Raw genomic sequence first — 17,989 nt, 5'->3', positions numbered from 1 at the left:
ACTCAGTATGAGTTTGCTTTTGCCATGTTCTAATTATAAGGCCCTTATGGAATTAAACTCCTTGTACTAAGTAAAGATATTCTTTGATCTTCCCATTTTACTGAAATGTTCAAAAGTAAATGGAAGAGCCTGAAAATGCTTTGGCGTTTTCTCACACAGCTCATGTTAGCGGGAGGGAGACTTGTTAGCAACACAGTTGGGTGCACTGACAGATGGAAGGAGTGGGCGCATGGGCTGGCTCTCCCAATGTTCCCATTCGGTCACTCTTCCCTCCCTTTGAACTCTTCTTCCTGCCACGTTCTAAGTGTGAGGTCACCAAGCATCAGCATCGTGTGAGGCCTGAGCTTCCAAGTGGGCTCAGTGGCTGGCAGGGTGTGGGCCCAGTCGGGTGTGGAGGCAGGCGCCCTTCCTGGCAGCATCCCTCACTCAGAATTAGGAAAGAAGTCCTGTTGAAATTCAGATGAGGAAAAGGAGTTCAGTCTCAGAAGTATCAAAGGCATGCAAATTCAAGCATTGATAAAATACCACTTGTCACCTATCAAATTAGCAGAGAGCTAACAGCCAGCTCCAGAATCAGGAAAGTTCACACACCATGGTCAGTGAATATACAGCCTATTCACCTTGAAAGCGATTCCTCACTAGGCATCCAGAGCCTGAAAATGTTCAAACCCTTTGACCCAGTAATCCTACTGCTATAAATCTGAACTATAGAAATCATTTGAAATCAGAGAAAGCTCTGTGGTTTTTCATGTTCATATGGCTTATCTGAAAGAGCAAAAGATTGGAACCAACCTAAAAGTCCAAAGAAGAGAATGATTCAGCAAATTACTATACTTAATAAAAATTGAGCTTTAGAAAAATGAATTTTATGAGTTTTTAATGACATAGGAAAAGCAAAGTTGTTAAAAGTATACACAATTAGAAATTTAGAAATACAAAATTACAAAATATGGCCTCAGCTGTTTTATAAACATACAGGTAGATAGGAAAAAAACCTGGAATAAAATATACCAAAATTTTCATGATCTATGTGTTAAATTGGTATTTCATTTTCTCTCTTATATTTTTCTGTATTTTCCATATTTTCTAAGGTAACTTTTTGCTTGTAAAATCAGGGAGGGAAAAGATTTGAAAAAGAAAAGCCTGTTTTCAATCTTTTAGGGAAAACATGTTCCCAGAGTATCCTGGAGACCCCCTCAGATAATGCAGCATTTCATTTGGCAGCAGGATGAGCGGTGCAGGAGGGAGGGGGTGGGAAGATGGACGGTGGTCCTTTATCACGATGGGGCCAGGCCAGCCTCTTCACAGCTCTGCCCAGGGCCAGCGAGAAGCCCGGTCTACTTAAGCAGGGTCTTTTCTCTGTCTTTCAGCTTTTTGAAAACAAGAAGAATACTAAAAGCAGGCACAGGAAAGTCACCATTTACAGTTTTACAGGAAACCAGAGAAATCGCTGCAGCACATTCAGAGTGAAAAGAAATCAGACCATCTATTGGCAGGAAGGGCTCCTGGTCACTTTTGATGGGGGCTACCTCAGGTAGGAACATTTGGGAGCCCCCCTGACTGGGTCACCACGGTGCTGTAGAAACGGGCCCCAGGGCAACCTCTGCTGGGAGACCGTCCACTTGATGTCCAGAGTTCTGTTCCCGAGGGCAGGTCATCATGGAAGCTTGCTAGAAGCTCTAGATGTTCCCACTTAAAACTCACAGTTGCCACTTGGCGGATGAGAAACCTGTGGTTCAGATGGAAAAAGCTTCCCCAGGGTCACACCTAAGGGTCAGATCCCAGCCTGAGCACCCCTTCCTGCAAAGTCCTCATTGTGTCCGCTTCACCATTTTGGGGACAGTGAGGGGACAAGGCAGGGCCATGCACGTAAGTACACAAACGCAGGGGCCTCCTCTGACAGTCCTGCCTGGGCCCCTGGGGGTTGCACCCTCGTCCTTAAGGCAAGGAGATTAAACCAGGGCCCTTCACAGCCGATAACAATGGACCCCTTTTTGTTTCTGGGTTGCAGTGTGGAATCCTCGGATGTGAACTGGAAAAAGAAAAAAAGTGGAGGAATAAAAATCATCTGCCAATCAGAAATAAGGGACTTCTCGGCAATGGCTTTTATCACAGACCATGTCAACTCCTTGATCGATCAGTGGTTTCCTGGTAAGGAAATGTTTTTGAACCAGGTCTTGGCTCATGTTAATATTGCTTTATAAATCGGGGTAGGGCTCCTTATTTGGAGAACAGAAATCCCACTGGGATTCAGCCCAAGGGGACCAGAGGGGTCCTATCAGACCTTTGGCAGAGTCTTGAGCCCTGGGGGAGTCCAGCTGTGGGCATGGGTGGAGGTGCTATGAGGAAGAAGTGGGCCCAGACCCACGGGTCCTGGGAGGGATTTGGCCTCTGGCTGCCCACAGCGTGGGGGAAGAAGAATGCCCCAGGTACCGCACATGGTCTAGGAAGACCCTTGATGTGAGCCTCACGTGTTCTTGTTTACATGGTAAGGACAGGGCTGCTGAAATCCAGGGGGGAGCCCGCAGCTGGAGATTCATCCCTTGTGCAGGAGTGGGAGGGAAGGCACCACACCTGCCAAGGGTCCACATTTTCCTTCCCTGCCTTCCCCAAAACCCCGAATCCCAGCAGTGATCAGCCACCCACGTAGCCCTTTCCAGCCCCTTTGATCAGTTTCTTCATTGACAGTCCACCCAAAGAAAATACTTTTTGAAGTGAAGCTCTTGAGGTCCTCTGTTTGTTTTGCTACTGAAGCGGAGACAAACCCACTGTGGGGCATCCTGCAGGGAGGAGGCCATCCAGTCAAAACCAGGCAGCCTCTTCCCTGTGAGCCCTCAACTCCGGAAGCCTGGAGACCAAGAGAGCAGAGAGCGAGTTTGGGATCCTAGTGCCGCCTCCGGCCTGCTAGTCCAGTCCTCTGGCCTCCTGAGCTGGCTTCCTCACCCGTACACCATCCCTGCATCCTGGGAGAGCATCAGAAGAAATGCTTAAGAAACAGTGGCTGGGCGTGCTCCAGATCATACTCTGGACACCCGGGTCTGTGGTCCTTTGGGTGCTGATGGGAAAGGTGACCCACAAGGAAAAAAAGCTTAGAAAGGAGCCTAAGGGAAGGTAGTTTAGTGTGTGGGTTGGGGCAGTTGGGCGGTGCTTGGGCATACAGCAGGGGCCTCTAGGCCATTTGAACCCTACGGGCCCTTTGTGATCTCCCCACAACAGGTGCTGCTGGGGATTTGACTAGGGCCCATCAGACAGGAAGGACTGAGCTGAGGGCCTGAGACAGGGCTGCCTAGACACAGCACCATCAGCCAGCTGGCAGGATGTGTTACACACATGTGCCTAGAAAATTCTATGAGTCCACCCTGCACAAAGCAGGACATCAGCTCACCTTTCTGGCATCTCCACGGGACAACTTGGAGGGTGTTTCTTTGTACCTCCTTTCAGGGGTGTGCAGAAAAGCTGTGTCATTTCTCCTCCTGCATTGCTCTTCTAGAAAAGATCATAGTAATTGCAAGCCTTATGTTTCTAATTTTAAGAACGGCTCCTTACTGGTTGTGGTTTGGTCATTGGAGTGTGGCATAGCTCAGACCCAGCCTGCAATGTCCTTCCGGGGCCCAGCTGTGCAGGAGGGATCCCCAAACTCTCAGCACCTCCTAGGCCAGCTACCTCTGGGTCTAGACCCCCTGGAGACTGTCCAGTGCATCCCTGGCCCCTCCCTGCAAGTGTCTTTTAGGATCGAGGATGGTGCTCCCCAAAAAGGAACCCGAGTGCGGCAGTCATGTTTCAGCCACTCCCTGGGGTCCAGGCCAGGGCAGACAGACCCCCTCCTGTGAAAGGCTCACCCAGCCTGGGGGTACAGATGCTTTTCAGGGACCCACCTGCAGCCACCTTTGTGTGAGCTGACTCCTGCTGTGTCCCCATTTAGCCCTGACGGCCACAGAAAGCGATGGGACCCCACTGATGGAGCAGTATGTGCCCTGCCCAGTGTGCGAGACCTCCTGGGCTCAGCACGCCGACCCAAGTGAGAGATTGGAGGATGTGCAGTACTTTGACATGGAAGACTGCGTGTTGACAGCCATCGAGCAGGACTTCATCTCCTGCCCCAGACACCCCGACCTCCCCGTGCCTCTCCAGGAGCTGGTCCCTGAGCTGTTCATGACCGACTTCCCGGCCAGGTATGCCACAGCGCTGATGCACAGGACCCACTGCTTCCCACCCAACCTGAGGTGACTTTTAGGTTCCCGGCCTAGGCTGCCTGAAGGGAACCAGGCTGTCAGCTTTCTTTTTGAAGCCACACAGGCCCAGCCAATAGGCAGAGCACTTGGAAGTTGAAGTCATCCTGGGACCCCACACCATTTCTCCCTCACATTAGCTGGTGCTCTTTTCCACTGAGCTGGCCCTCCTCTCTGATTCCTACTTTGCTGCTGGATCAAGGAATAGAAGACAAATATCCACTGGTGTCCAAAAACGGGGTGCTCCCAGATGTACCGCCTCATTTTCCTTTCTTGGCAAATGCTGACTCCTCACTGCTACCCTGCAGCTGAGCATTTAGATCCCCTAAATCTGTTCCTAGAGATGAGTATACCTATATTAATCTAAGATAATAACTGGAGAGAGAATGCTGGAGAAAAGAGAAAACGTTTTGTGGTCCCACCCTATAGGAAACAGTCACAGAATCCAAGTGCTTGGTAAAAGATGGAATCTTCTGTAGTCATGGAAACCAGAAGCCATGATTTGGTCTCCCTGGAGATAATTTGACATTGGTGGTTAGCAGTGTTTTTGGAGTTGTGAAATCCTGTTGTTTTCTTATTCAAAGGATTGCTATTTGGTTTCTTTAAAGAAACCTTTGGGGGGGGGTGAGAATATTTGTGTTGTCATTTTTCCAAATTGCTCCCCCACCCCAAGAAAATGGATATGGAGTACTCTGAGATATTGCAGGATTGTGGTTCCAAAGCATGCTTCTGGATGAGTCTATTAAATTAAGAAATCACTTCCTACATTGGAAAAATTTCCCCCATAGATCTTTTTAATATTCCCATTACCTCATTGGTAGAAATGACAATTAAATACCACTCTTCTGCAAAGTGACTTACATTTATCTCTAGATTTTCAACATGAAGGTTGTCACGTCTTGGAGACCACATGCAGAGATCTATATATGTGCGAATCAGATTTCATGGTGGGATGCCCGATTAGGCAGCTCCAAATTTTAGAATTTTCATTTATTTGCTGAACCTTGTTATGTTTTATGCCCCCACTGAATCTGGGCTATTGAGTCTACTGTATGGAATCTGGAAAGCAAAGCCAGATTGGTTGTCCCTGTTGGTTTGGATCTAATTGCAGGCTATAGCATGGTTCTTAAACCAGGGTACTTGGCTGGGAGTTGAAATGCCCAAGAATATGAACAGAATTCACAATCCAGCAGAGACTCTCTGGAAACTTTAGCTATGGCCCAACCATGGCCCCAAAGCATCACACTCCCTGACTGGGAGTTTAGGCAGGTGGGGGCAGGGGCAATCTGGCATCCACAGAGCCTTGTCCTGTGTCCCCAAATTACAGGAGTCCTAACAGAAAGCCCCAACGGATCTTCAGCATTGCCACTGTTCCCTGTCTTATGAGGCTTCCAAGTGCCCACACTTCCCGAGCAGGTGGTTTTAGGGTGGGCACTTGGAGAACAGCCCAGTTCATCTTCAGCTGCATCACCAAAGTCTACAATGGGTACAGTTGCATCTGCCAGGAGTGTGATGTGGTTGAGCTGTGCAGAGTCTGAGCAGCTGCAAAATCTGTTCCTGGAAGACATGGGCAACAACTGCATGGTTGGGGGGTGGGAGAGGGGCATTGGTCTGTTGGGCCAGGAGAGCTCCAGTGGAGGCACCCGGCAGAGGTAGCTGAAGAGGAACACTGGGGGACCTCAGCAGAGCAGGTGGAAGCCCTGAAATGGGAGGGTATCCGGCTGCCTTGCCCGCCCTCCCTCCCTCTTTCTCTCCCTTCCTGCATCCCTCCCTCTTTCCCTCCCTTCCAGAAGTGACTTGCAATATTTCCAAAAGCCCGACAGAAGTCCCCCTTTTACCTAGGATTAGAACGCACAGACAGGTGAGAAGATCTAAACTCCCTGCCTTTGGGTAAAATCCTAGCCATCAATTGTGGGGACACTGGCCATGCCGATCAGAAGCTCTATATGGCCAATTATATAATTATTGGCTTAATAAAAGGAAATGAGGAAACAACTAACCTAGCAGTAAATAAATGCAGTTTGTCTGATGGATACTAGCTCTCAAAGCATAGAACCTTTTGGAGGAAAATGTCCAAAGGAATTCTTTTTCTGTGTCCGCCACCTTCAGAGGCTTCACCCTAAGCCACTCACCATCCATACCTCTGAGGCCATTCCTGTTATGAGCCCATTTTACAGAGGAGACCAAGGCTTGTCAGGGCTGAGTGACCTGCCCAGGGCTGGGGTTTACCCCATATCTGTGTGACCTCCCGGTGGCTTTGAACCCTGACTCTCCTCAGTGGGAACTAATGGCCAAGCACATTCTTGTACCCGCCCAGCCCAGGACCTGCCTCCCACCTCAGCGGGCCTCTCCAGGTTATAAGGGGTGGGTAGGGAGGTCTGTTCTAACCCCCCCACATACTGTGTTTCCGGCAGGCTCTTCCTGGAGAACAGCAAGCTGGAGCATAGCGAGGATGAGAGCACTGTCTTGGGCCAAGGTGGGAGTGGCACCATCATTTACCGGGCCCGGTACCAAGGCCAGCCTGTGGCTGTGAAGCGATTCCAGATCAAGAAATTCAAGAACTTTGCTAATGCCCCTGAAGGTAAACAGGGCCCTGCATTGTTTCTTTTCACACGTGTTTTCCCTTGGTCCAAACTTGCACCACCTTAGAGACCCCTGAGGCCACACAGGCAGGGGAGGAGGGTGAGCAAAGCCAATGTGGGCCCCCGGGGTAGCCCCGCTTTATGCCTGGCAAGATGTGGACCAGGCCTGAGGATCAGGCTGAGCAAGGCCTAGAAATTGCTTTTGGAGATTACTTTCTTGTCTGGACCTGAGCCCCCAAGAGCACGGGCCATCCTTACAATTTCCATCCGCTCCATGTCCAGCTCAGGCCTGACACGTGGTGGGCACACAGTCAGACCTCAGGTGGACCTCTCACCCTGGGCCACCCCACCCAGCCACTAAAGGAAGGACGGTGAACACTCCAGATGGATGAATTGGGAAGCCAGCATGGGTGGCTTCTCCCTTACCCCCTCCACCTGAAGGAGGGCACACCCTCTTGCCTTGGCATGCTCAGGTCCACACATCATGCGCAGCTCAGAGATGTTCTAGAGCAACACGTCACCACTTAATGCCCAGCTAGGGCAAGCGCTAGGAGACTCCCTCCCTTCCAGCCGGCTGGATATCACACTTCTCACTGCCCCTAGCTTAGCATGGTTATCTTCATGATCACAAGAGGAATTTACACTCTTGGTAGAAAAATTAGAATCATAGAACAATATAAAGAAACAGATCAGAAGGAAAGAGATATGGGGCTTCCCTGGTGGCGCAGTGGTTGGGAATCCCCCTGCCAATTCAGGGGACACGGGTTCAAGCCCCGGTCCAGGAAGATCCCACAAGCCGCAGAGCAACTAAGCCACAACTACTGAGCCCTCTCGCCTAGAGCCCATGCTCTGCAACAAGAGAAGCCACCACAATGAGAAGCCCGCACACCACAACGAAGAGTAGCCCCCGCTCACCACAACTAGAGAAAGCCCGCATGCAGCAATGAAGACCCAATGCAGCCAAAAACAAAATAAATAAAATAAAATAAATTTTTTAAAAAAGGAAGAAACAAAACCATAGTTATATGCAGAGAATGTAAATCTAAGAGACTTTATTGACAAACATCATAGCCAATAAGAGTTTGATAAAGTTGTTAGACGTGAGCTCAACATCAAATTTGGCAACAATGACCCATTAGAAAATGCCTTCCATGGCAGCAATTAAACCATAAAGTATTGAGGAATAATTAATATATATCATTCAATTTAGTTCTCATCTAAATTCCAGCAGGGTGTGTGTGTGTGTTAAATCTGACTGATTCTAAAATGCATGTGGGGACTTCCCTGGCGGTTCAGTGGTTAAGACTCCGTGCTTCCACTGCAGGGTGCACGGGTTTGATCCCTGGTTGGGAAACTAAGATCCCTCATGCCACACAGTGTAGCCAAATAAATACATAAAAATTTTAAAAATAATGAAAATAAAATGCATGTGAAGTGACAAAAACCCAAGAACAGCCAAGAAAATCCCACAACGGAAGACAAAGGAGAGAGGCTTGCCCAGCAAACGCCTGACTTATAAGTCTCCAGGCATTAAGACAGTGTTCTCCTGGGGCACAGCTGGGCCTGTCAAGGGAACAGAGAGAGCCTGCATGTGTGTGGGAGGCGAGGCTGGCACGTGGCAGAGGTAGCGTTAGGAGTCAGTGGGAAAGGCTGACTATTCGCTAAACTGGGGCAGACTTGGGTCAGGCTTCGACCATGTCAGAAATACATTCTTAATGGTATAAAGACCCAATGTGAAAAACAAGACTTTTACACTTAAAAAACAAGTTTGTCTGGCACACACATAGATCTGGCACAGTTGATACATTTTAACTGCCAAGATTTTCTTCATGCTGTTTAAACTTCCATGTCCAATGATCCCTGATTTTAAAATCTGAACATAGGGGAGGGACAGATCAGGACACAAGAAGACAAGCAGGACCTGGTGGACACTGCTCGGTGACCTCAGGGCTGGCCACAGCCTGGTGGGTGAGCAGTTGGTGGGAAAGGCCCCTCAGGGGGACTCAGGAAAATGCCTTCCCTGAGGGATGCATTTCAAGGACATTGGGAGAAGGTTACAGCACAGCCCACCACAGCCCATAGACCTTTCTCCTCTGGCCTGAGGTGACGTGTCACAGGCCCATGGCTGCCCCATGGTTTTCTCTCTGGCTGACAAGAGAGTGGTAGTCCTTTCTGCCCTTCATGGTCCTGGCTCCTGGCAGGGAGTAAGGTGAGCAGCAGTGACCAAGCCCCCAGCATCCCTGCAGATGAGCAGTGGAACTTGGTTACATGCCAGACTTGTTGCCTGAGCCAGGCTCTGGGTGACACTCGGGGATGCAGGATTGGAATAAGATCCAATTGAGACCCTCAGGCAGCCAGCAGCAGGGTGGGGTGAGGGCTAAGAGAGTGGGTGACAAGGGTGGGGGCATGTGCATCAAGGGGATAGGAATGCCGAGTGTGACAGGACAAGTGTAGACCTGAGGAGGGGGCTTGATACCAGCCTGGATGCCTCAGGAATGCCTACATTTGGTGCCAAAATTGGGTGACGATATTGCAACCCCAGTTATGTTGAGTGACTTAAAATGTAAATCCTGGCCCTGCCCAGCCCCTCGAGTCCCCGTGAGGCAGCTCTGAGTGTGACAGGGCCCCCACGCAGAGTCGCCCTACGCAGGCTCCCCAGGCAGTGGTGACAGCCGTGCTCTCCCTGCAGACACCATGCTGAGGCACCTTCGGTCCACAGACGCCATGAGGAACTTCTCGGAGTTCCGGCAGGAGGCCAGCATGCTGCACGCCCTGCAGCACCCCTGCATCGTGTCCCTCATCGGCATCAGCGTCCACCCGCTCTGCTTCGCCCTGGAGCTCGCCCCGCTTGGCAGCCTCAACACCGTGCTGTCCGAGAATGCCAAAGGTACCCACCATGCCCAGAATCTTCCACAGAGCGCTGCCTGGGGCCCGCCCCGGCCCAGTTCAGCCCCTGGGAGGACAGAGAGCCCGTGGTGGGCAGCTCAGGTCCTGGGGAGCCATCTGTGGCCGGGCACACCCACCTGTGGCTCATGTGCCACTCCCAGTAGGTGATAAAAGAGCTTCTCCAGGCCTAAGTGCTGGGCAGTGGTGTTGGCGAGGCAGCAGGAGTTCACAGTTTGGAGTCAGACAGAGCCATGCTCCGAGTCCAGGCTGTCTGCTGTAATCAAGGAAGTTGCTTAATTTACTCATCCGTAAAAGGAGGATGATAATAGCCCCACTTGGAGGCCAGTGAGAGCATCAAAAGAGGCAGCCCAGGGAGGCCCAATCAGCAGCAGCCTGGTGAGCCCAGTAGCCACATAAATCTCTCCTTTGCCCATAACTCACCACCTCTGTCCACGATTGTTAAAAATCTGAGACCCTGGGGTCAATTTTATTTTATATTATTTTTTAACAAAAGTTTTAAATATTTACCCTGAGAAATGGGTAACTAAATTCCAAAGAGCTGACAGAGGGAAAGAGGTAGCTGTCTTTTAACTCAGCAAGAAGAAATGCAGTTAAAATCAATTATTCCTCCCCCAGTGGAAGAGATTTTTTTTTAATGGAGTTCTTATACCTGCAACTCACCCCTTGACATTATAGCAATCTTGGCCTGAGATGAACTCTAGGAATTTTGAATCCTTGCTCTTTTTGGTAAAAACACCAACAATTGCAGAGATGCAATTCATGAGATGCCATGAAGCAGTAACAACAAGCATTTCTAACCTAAATAATCTTAAGAAGGTCGTTCTCTGTCTCTTCTGGCATCCATCCTGGAGAGCAATGAGAACGCGTCAGTAGAATATAAAGTATTTGGGGAGACAGAGGTAAGAAAAGAAGAGAGTTGTTATGATGATAGTTTGATAATTTTTTCTTTGCAAAGATTCTTCCTTTATGCCCCTGGGACACATGCTCACCCAAAAAATAGCCTACCAGATAGCCTCCGGCCTGGCCTACCTGCACAAGAAAAACATCATCTTCTGTGACCTGAAATCAGACAACATCCTGGTCTGGTCTCTGGACGTCAAGGAGCACATCAACATCAAGCTGTCAGACTACGGCATATCCCGGCAGTCATTTCATGAGGGCGCCCTCGGCGTGGAGGGCACTCCTGGCTACCAGGCCCCAGAGATCAGGCCTCGCATCGTGTACGACGAGAAGGTACGGGCCCTGGCCCACTGCTGTCCCCTGGCCCAGGACTGCGTAGTCCTGGAGGCACCTGCAGCTTCTGGGCTCCACATGCCCCCGAGCACACATCTCTCCCTCTCCCGTGCTCAACCACAGGCACTGGCTTGAACCAGAAGGGCACAGAGGCCTGTATCTACCTAGTAATGTCAAGGGTGACTTCTCCTTAGCTTCAGAACAGTGACCTAGCCTCAGAATACTCAAACCTCAGTTCAGGAACATAGTGAAGGCTGTGCACAGTGGACAAAAAGTCCAAGACAGAGATGGGTCCGGATTTGTGTCCCAACTCTGCCATCTAAATGTGCAAAATGGAGACAGAGGACCAGCCTCACAGTGACTTGTGAGGAACAGACAGATAAGGATGGTAAAGGCTCCTGGTCAAATCAAAAGGCAGCATCACCAAAGCCAAGAGAAGAGAGTGAATTCTGGCAGGTTAAGCATGGCCTCCCAGGCAGCCGCATGGCCAGCGTTGGCTGAGACGAAGGCTAAGTGTTTGCCTTCTTCCCTGAGGGCTGTTTGGTAGATGCAGGCACACAGACAACTTAAAACCATCTTACAATGCTCGCCTTGCATCTAGTGCCAGCCCTGGTTAATTAATCAGCCAGCAGTGAAACTCCCCTGGTCTGTAATTTCTCATTATTTGGTGATTTGCAGATGGGTCATTGATTAATTGCTTCAAGAATGACCCAAGCATATGTGGGTTAAATTGGCACCTGTAGCTATTAACCAAGATAGAAAAGGAAAATCAGAGTGACAAAAATAAGCTTCTTAGTAACAGGTGACAAGGCACCTCATAACTAAATTTATAACAGAACCTTCACATTGAAAATTCTCAGGTCTATCTTAGCCATTCTCCTGCTAAAAAGTTATTTCTTGACCCTCATGGAGACCTGTGTAACTCTCTCCTTTAGGCACATTTTCATGACATTTAGAGGAATCAAGATGTTGTGATCTGGGAGACTTTCCCCTCTTTATGATTTGCATGTACTCCTACTACCAAGCATGTTAAACCAAGAGTTTGCATTTTCCTGCCTTGTTTTTATACTTAAGGGAAAGGACCATGGCATCCTTCGAGCCCTTAACCAGTGCCTGACAGCAAGTTTTCATTATGTGTTTAGTGGATGGATGGATGTATGGATGGATGGATGGATGGATGGATGGATGGATGAATGGATGGATGAGTGGATGGAAGGAAGGAAGTATGGGAGGATGGATGGGTAAATGGACAGAAGGACAGTCAGATGGATGCATATATGGGTACATAGGAAGATGGATAGATAAATGTGCAGAAGGACAGGTGATCAGGTGGGTGGCTGGCTGGATGGATGGATAGAAAGAAGGGAGGAAGGAAGGAAAAAAAGGAAGAACCGGAAGATAGATGGATAAAGGGACAGAATGATGGTTGGTCAGATGGTTGGACAGGTAGAGAGAGGTGGATGGATTGGTGAAATTGATGATTGTCTTCCTTTGGACAGGGCCCATGTTTTCCTTATCTAACGTGTCTCCCCACTCCCTCTGTCTCTCAGGGCCAGCTTGCAAGATCTGCTGGGCCCAGGCAGGGGGTCTGACTTGGCTTGCCTCTCTGCCTAGGTAGACATGTTTTCCTATGGGATGGTGCTCTACGAGTTGCTGTCAGGACAGCGGCCTGCACTGGGCCAGCACCAGCTTCAGATTGCCAAGAAACTGTCCAAGGGCATCCGCCCGGTTCTGGGGCAGCTGGAGGAAGTGCAGTTCCATCGACTCCAGGCGCTTATGATGGAGTGCTGGGACACAAAGCCCGAGAAGGTACCTGGGGGCACAGAGCCTGGGGGCCTGGCAGCTCCTGCCAGCTGGTGGAGGCTATGGGTCTCCAGAGTGCACATGTATGGCTGCCTGCCCACTCTTCACTGAGGGTCTAGAACAAATGGGGCAACCCTTTTCTGCTTATCTCTTCTACAAAGAGATATGTATTGCTTCTAATACATTCAGTTCATTTTCTTTGAGTGGGTGTCACTCTCAGGAAAAATGAAGTTTCTTTTCCTCCCCAACTTTTGTGTTACATCATCATGCGAATAAAGCAAACCAACTTTTATAGCGATACAGCCCCCATTCAAGAGCAGAGAGAATGTACGTATCTCTTTTTAAAGTATGGGAAGAAGGTTTGCTCATGAGAAGCAGGAGCCATATTATCATTTTGAAGCTAGTTGTTTTTGGAAGAGACCAATGGTTTCAAGGTTAAAACTCATTTATCAAATTAGATGATGCTAGTTTAATGCACTGAGAGTAAATGAGGTCTGAGAAAAATTATTTTCCAGATTTTGTGTCCCTGGGCATGGGGGTTGGAATATCAGAGTTTAGGCTAACCTGACCACCTGACTTTGAGTTGCCATGGATAACGGTGACCCAGACCCTGGAAGGGTTTGTTTCTGGTATCTGAAGTTGTTTTGGCCTCTTGTTTTGATTGGGTCCTGAATAAGCAGATTCCACTTCTTCCTTCCTGGTTCAAGACCCTTAGTTTCAAGGAAAGAATGGGCATCCATCTGGTTGTAAGTGACCCTTGCTCATGACCCTGCTGGCCTCTCTCCCTCAGCGACCACTGGCCCTGGCAGTGGTGAGCCAGATGAAGGACCCAACCTTTGCAACCTTCATGTACCAGCTGCCCTGCGGGAAGCAGACGGCCTTCTTCTCGTCCCAGGGCCAGGAGTACATGGTGGTGTTCTGGGATGGGAAAGAGGAGTCCAGGTAACGTCTGAGGCCTACCGTGCCCTGCTGGTATCAGAATGCGGGGGGGGGGGGTGACCATGGACTTGGGGAGCAGTCATGGATGACCATGGTGAGAGATGTTTAGTGGACAGTGGGTTGAAAGCCTGATGGAGTCTGCTTGAGAGAGAAAACAGTCCACAGACATGCACGTGTGGGTTTGTGGATAAGAGAAGCAGAGAAAACGTGATGTCTGCCACAGGGACATGGGGGGCGGAGGTCAAAGGAGGGTTTTGTTTTAAGATGGGAGTTATTTGCAGCTTGATGGTAGAGGAAGTAAATGATGCTGGGGGTCAGGAAGAGAGGAAGGTACTGGAGCGGAGTTGCTGAGTAGAGAGAAGGGAAGGCGTCCCAGGACCAAGCAAGAGGGATGCCCTTAAATAAGAATTCATGCCCCCCCCCACCTTCCAGGTGCATCTCTTTTTCTTAGTGATGTGGCAGGAAGGACAGGGACATTGGGGAGGGGCTTTGCATATTCAAGGAGAATGACAGAGAGGCCAGGGACTTGGAAAGATAGTATCAGAGAGATTTTGCAGAAAAGCACCATCCTGTGTGAGACCCTTCAGTCCTGGCCAGAGGTGTGGCCTCTCCCACCTACCTAGAGTGACATCTTCAGAAGCAAGAGAGCATTTCATGGCACGAATAGTCTTCTAGGAAGCTTAGTGCAACATTTGCAGGTGCTCAAATCTGATAAGGCTTAGATAAAGCAAAGCTTGAGATGCAATGAGATAAATGGAAGGGACTTTGCCATTTCCCTAGGTCACTATTGGTAAGGTTTTCATCAGGTTTTATGTCACTGGGACTGAGTGTTCTGACATAAGATGCGCTCTAAGAAAAACAAAACTGCCCTAAAAAATAAAAATAAAAAAATATATGTAAAAAGTGTATACATATATGTCCATATATATGTAAAAAATACATATATATGTAGGTGTGTATATACGTATATACATATACACATAGTCAGTAATTATAATGTTGGTGATAGTGTTGCTATTTTAAGGCATTGCTTATAATTGTAGGGTAAAGTTAATGCGTAATTATGTTGGTGCCATGCATTGCAAATTGTGATACTCAGCATGCAAAATATAAAAGATAGGTTAAATGAAAATCCTGTAGTTCTGAATTTAAATTGGATGGATTTGTGAGTATTTTAGCTTTAAGAAAAATGAACTCACATTTCCTAGCTCTGCCCATTGAAAAGGCCTGGAAACAATGACCAACCAAATACTAGTGAGCACCCCTAGGATGCAGATGGTGGTCTCTAAGTGCCAAGGGGAACCAAGGCTTATTGGAGAAGTGGCTGACTCCAGATTTGGGGCAGGAAGTGGACCTGAAACATCTGACACACTGGAAACAAGGATGCCATCAGAGACTTGTGAGGGTGGGTCAAAGGGACTCAGGAGCCAATCTGAATAGGTTCCCACTGGCCAAAGATAGGGCAACCAAGGATCAGTAAGAATAAATATCTGCAATGAATTGAGACACATCAAATTGTTTAAATTCATTAGTTTCTAATGCTACTTAATAAAAAATAATAATTTAAAACTTTTTTTAACTTATAAAACTCCTCATTGATCATCATTGGAGGCTCCTAGCTCCTAGGGAACAAACCTATTATTCTGAAAACTAGTCTATACAGAAAGAATCAAGGTTTTATTCTGCCTTTCCTATGTGAACTGTGCCCCATAGTAGCTAGCAAAAGAGATGATAGGAGGAAGTTTTTCTTTTTAGAGTAAATGAAGCTAATAAATGAAGAAGAAATGCTAGAATTAGAATGTCAGCATTTTGTAATCTCTATTGAAATAATGGATGTAGGCAGTTATCATTAATGATCAAAAAAGGAGCAAGAACCAGACATTGTGTGCCTCTCAATAGAAATACACAACCCCAATGAGGAAGTATTCTTGCCTAAAAATTCAGATGGAATCTAATTAAGACTCAAGATCGGGGACAGGAGAATGAGGTAGATGAAACCCTGGGATGCAGGAACTCCACAGGACACCTCCCAGTGTCTTCAGCACATGACCTGCTAGGGGAGAAAGAAGGAGGGAAGGAAAACCTATCAAAAGACTGAGACATAAAAATCAGTGGAAATGTGGGCTTTCTTTCACTGCTGATTCAAGCAAACTGAAAACAATGATGAGAGAGTTGGGGAAGTTTGAATACTGGATATTCATATTAAGGAATTATTTTCTCTTTTCTTAGGTGGGGTCATGCATTGTGGTTAGGTTTCTAATCATCTTTTTTTTCCTAATCATCTTTTAGAGATAAATGCAGAAACATTATAGATAAAAGATGATTTGGGGGATTTGCTTCATAAGAATCTGGGGAGGGAAAAAAATTGGATGGGGGCAGAGATGAACTGACATGGCCATACGGTGATAATTACTGAAGCTGGGTGATGGCCACATGCGCCGTGATATGCACACTGTGAAAAAGAAGAAAGGAGGGAGGGATTGATAGGTGGGGCCTGGGCCCTCTGGTTTGAACGACAGCACATGGTTTTCAAACTCCTTTATGGGCACAGCATCCCGATATCACAATGCTTTTGGTGGAATGTCACAATCTCAGAAGACCAGGAAATATAAGCATATTGCCTATCATGAAAATAAAGCCCTCTTACTATTAAAGAGTATAAATGTACACATAAAATAAATTGAAATGCTCACCAGTGTATGTAAAAATAAACCCAATTTTCCCGTCAATATTTATTTCCTCAACAGACTCTCTAAAATCTTTTAAACAAATAGAGAAAATTTTAAATTATTAATCTTTTTATTTCAGGGATTTTTACAAATCAGTGGAAAAAAATACTAAAATCCAATAGTAAATAGGCAAGGAACATAAGTATCCTTTGAGAAAGGTAAACAGAGGACAATGAACATATTTTTTAACATTTGAACTTTCCGGTAATCAAAGAAATATAAGTTCAATCTGCAAGATAACTTTTTTTTCTTGCTCATCATGTTGGCAAACTTTTTTTTTCAAAGATAATAATGGATGCTACTGAGGGTGGGTCATACCTTACTGGTGAGCATCTAAATTTGCACATCTGTCTGAAAACCAATTTGTCAGTATGTCTTAAATGGCTTCGAAATACTTATACCCTTTGACCCAGTAATTGCTGGTCTAGGAACCTTTCCCAAGGTTGCAGGGATGTTGGGGTGCTCAGTGCTGCTTCTGGCATGGGCCCTGCTCCACCCCACCGCCCAGCAATACTTTCTTCACCTTCTCACTCTTACAGACTCACCCAGGATATTGGAGACAATACTGCTCAGAGCTGTAAAAGCTTATCTCCAGTGGCAAGGGGAGGCCTCTCTCTGTGACTTGGGAGGGTTTTAAAAGCTCACCCCCAGCCTGAAGAAGGGGCAAGCTCACTGGAAGGTGAGGGGAAGAAATTATGGCCAGAAGCACAAAGGGCAGTGAGCCTGGGAAGTGAGAGTGGAGGGGGAAATGAGACCATCCTGAATTAAGGAAGGGAAGTGGGTGAGAAGAAAGGGGGGACATGCAGGAAACAGGATACACATAACAAAATTCTTGTTGGATAGAATAGGGGTGTGTTATCCTTTAAGTTTCTCTATATTTTTAATTTTTTCCAAGTTAAATGTAAAGTTATTTATAATATCCTAGTTTTATTTTTTCAATGCATAGAAAAAAGACTGGAGAAAAAGGGGGGAATACAACTTTGAAGAAAGTTTTCATTTGCTGATTTTTCACTCATCTCTTATCATCTGCGAATACACGTTATCAGTCAACAATGGCAAGGGTTTCCAAAATTTGATGGCAGAAAAATGTTACATTGAGAACTGCTATCCACTCAATTGACTTATTCCCTTGGACTGGGGAAAAGATCTGTGTGGCCTGGGTGAATAACCGACCCCTGCCCCAGCTGCAGTCTTCCCTCCAGGCAGTGAACATGCTGGATGCCTATCAAGGACGGTGGGGAGATGGTGATGCTGGGGAACATGGTGGGGCGGGTGAGTGAAGGGCCACTCTCATACACAACAGCTTGTTAGCTCTCAGAGCACTTATGTTGGGGGCCCGTTTTGAGACCCCCAGTCTACTCTGCAGTTCCCCCATCTGTCTCTGGTTGACCTGATGTACTCTGCTGTGTGTGTGTGGCGGGGGCGCGGGGGGGAGACATGGCCAGTGGGAGGGCAGGGAGCGGCCTTAGTGCAGGTACAGCCCCCTGGTGTCCCTTCATGCTGTGGGCAACTTTTTGAGCCCTCAAAGGTCACAGAAAGAAGAGGGTCTTTCTTCTGCTTGGGAATG

The 17,989-nt window shown here is 47.7% G+C and overlaps 1 protein-coding gene across 8 annotated transcripts in view; it reads left to right on the top strand.

Annotated features, from left to right (window-relative positions):
- The window catches only part of LRRK1 (leucine rich repeat kinase 1), a 117,983-nt gene that overhangs the window by 90,769 nt on the left and 9,225 nt on the right, over positions 1-17,989 (top strand). For 5 of the 8 annotated variants that reach the window (XM_082450188.1, XM_082450189.1, XM_082450187.1 and 2 more), the window contains exons 22-29: positions 1,371-1,534; positions 2,012-2,151; positions 3,923-4,172; positions 6,644-6,810; positions 9,501-9,698; positions 10,674-10,951; positions 12,566-12,760; positions 13,545-13,696. In XM_082450188.1, the coding sequence (XP_082306314.1) occupies positions 1,371-1,534; positions 2,012-2,151; positions 3,923-4,172; positions 6,644-6,810; positions 9,501-9,698; positions 10,674-10,951; positions 12,566-12,760; positions 13,545-13,696 (1,544 nt within the window). The remainder of the gene's footprint in view (positions 1-1,370; positions 1,535-2,011; positions 2,152-3,922; positions 4,173-6,643; positions 6,811-9,500; positions 9,699-10,673; positions 10,952-12,565; positions 12,761-13,544; positions 13,697-17,989) is intronic. The other 3 variants (XM_082450190.1, XM_082450193.1, XM_082450194.1) reach the window with 1 other exon arrangement.

This window comes from Balaenoptera physalus (genome assembly GCF_965194825.1).
Source record: "Balaenoptera physalus genome assembly, chromosome: 2".
Lineage (NCBI taxonomy): Eukaryota > Metazoa > Chordata > Mammalia > Artiodactyla > Balaenopteridae > Balaenoptera > Balaenoptera physalus.
The sequence above is the reverse complement of the archived record's forward strand: the minus strand, read 5'-3'. Positions and strand labels throughout refer to the sequence as shown.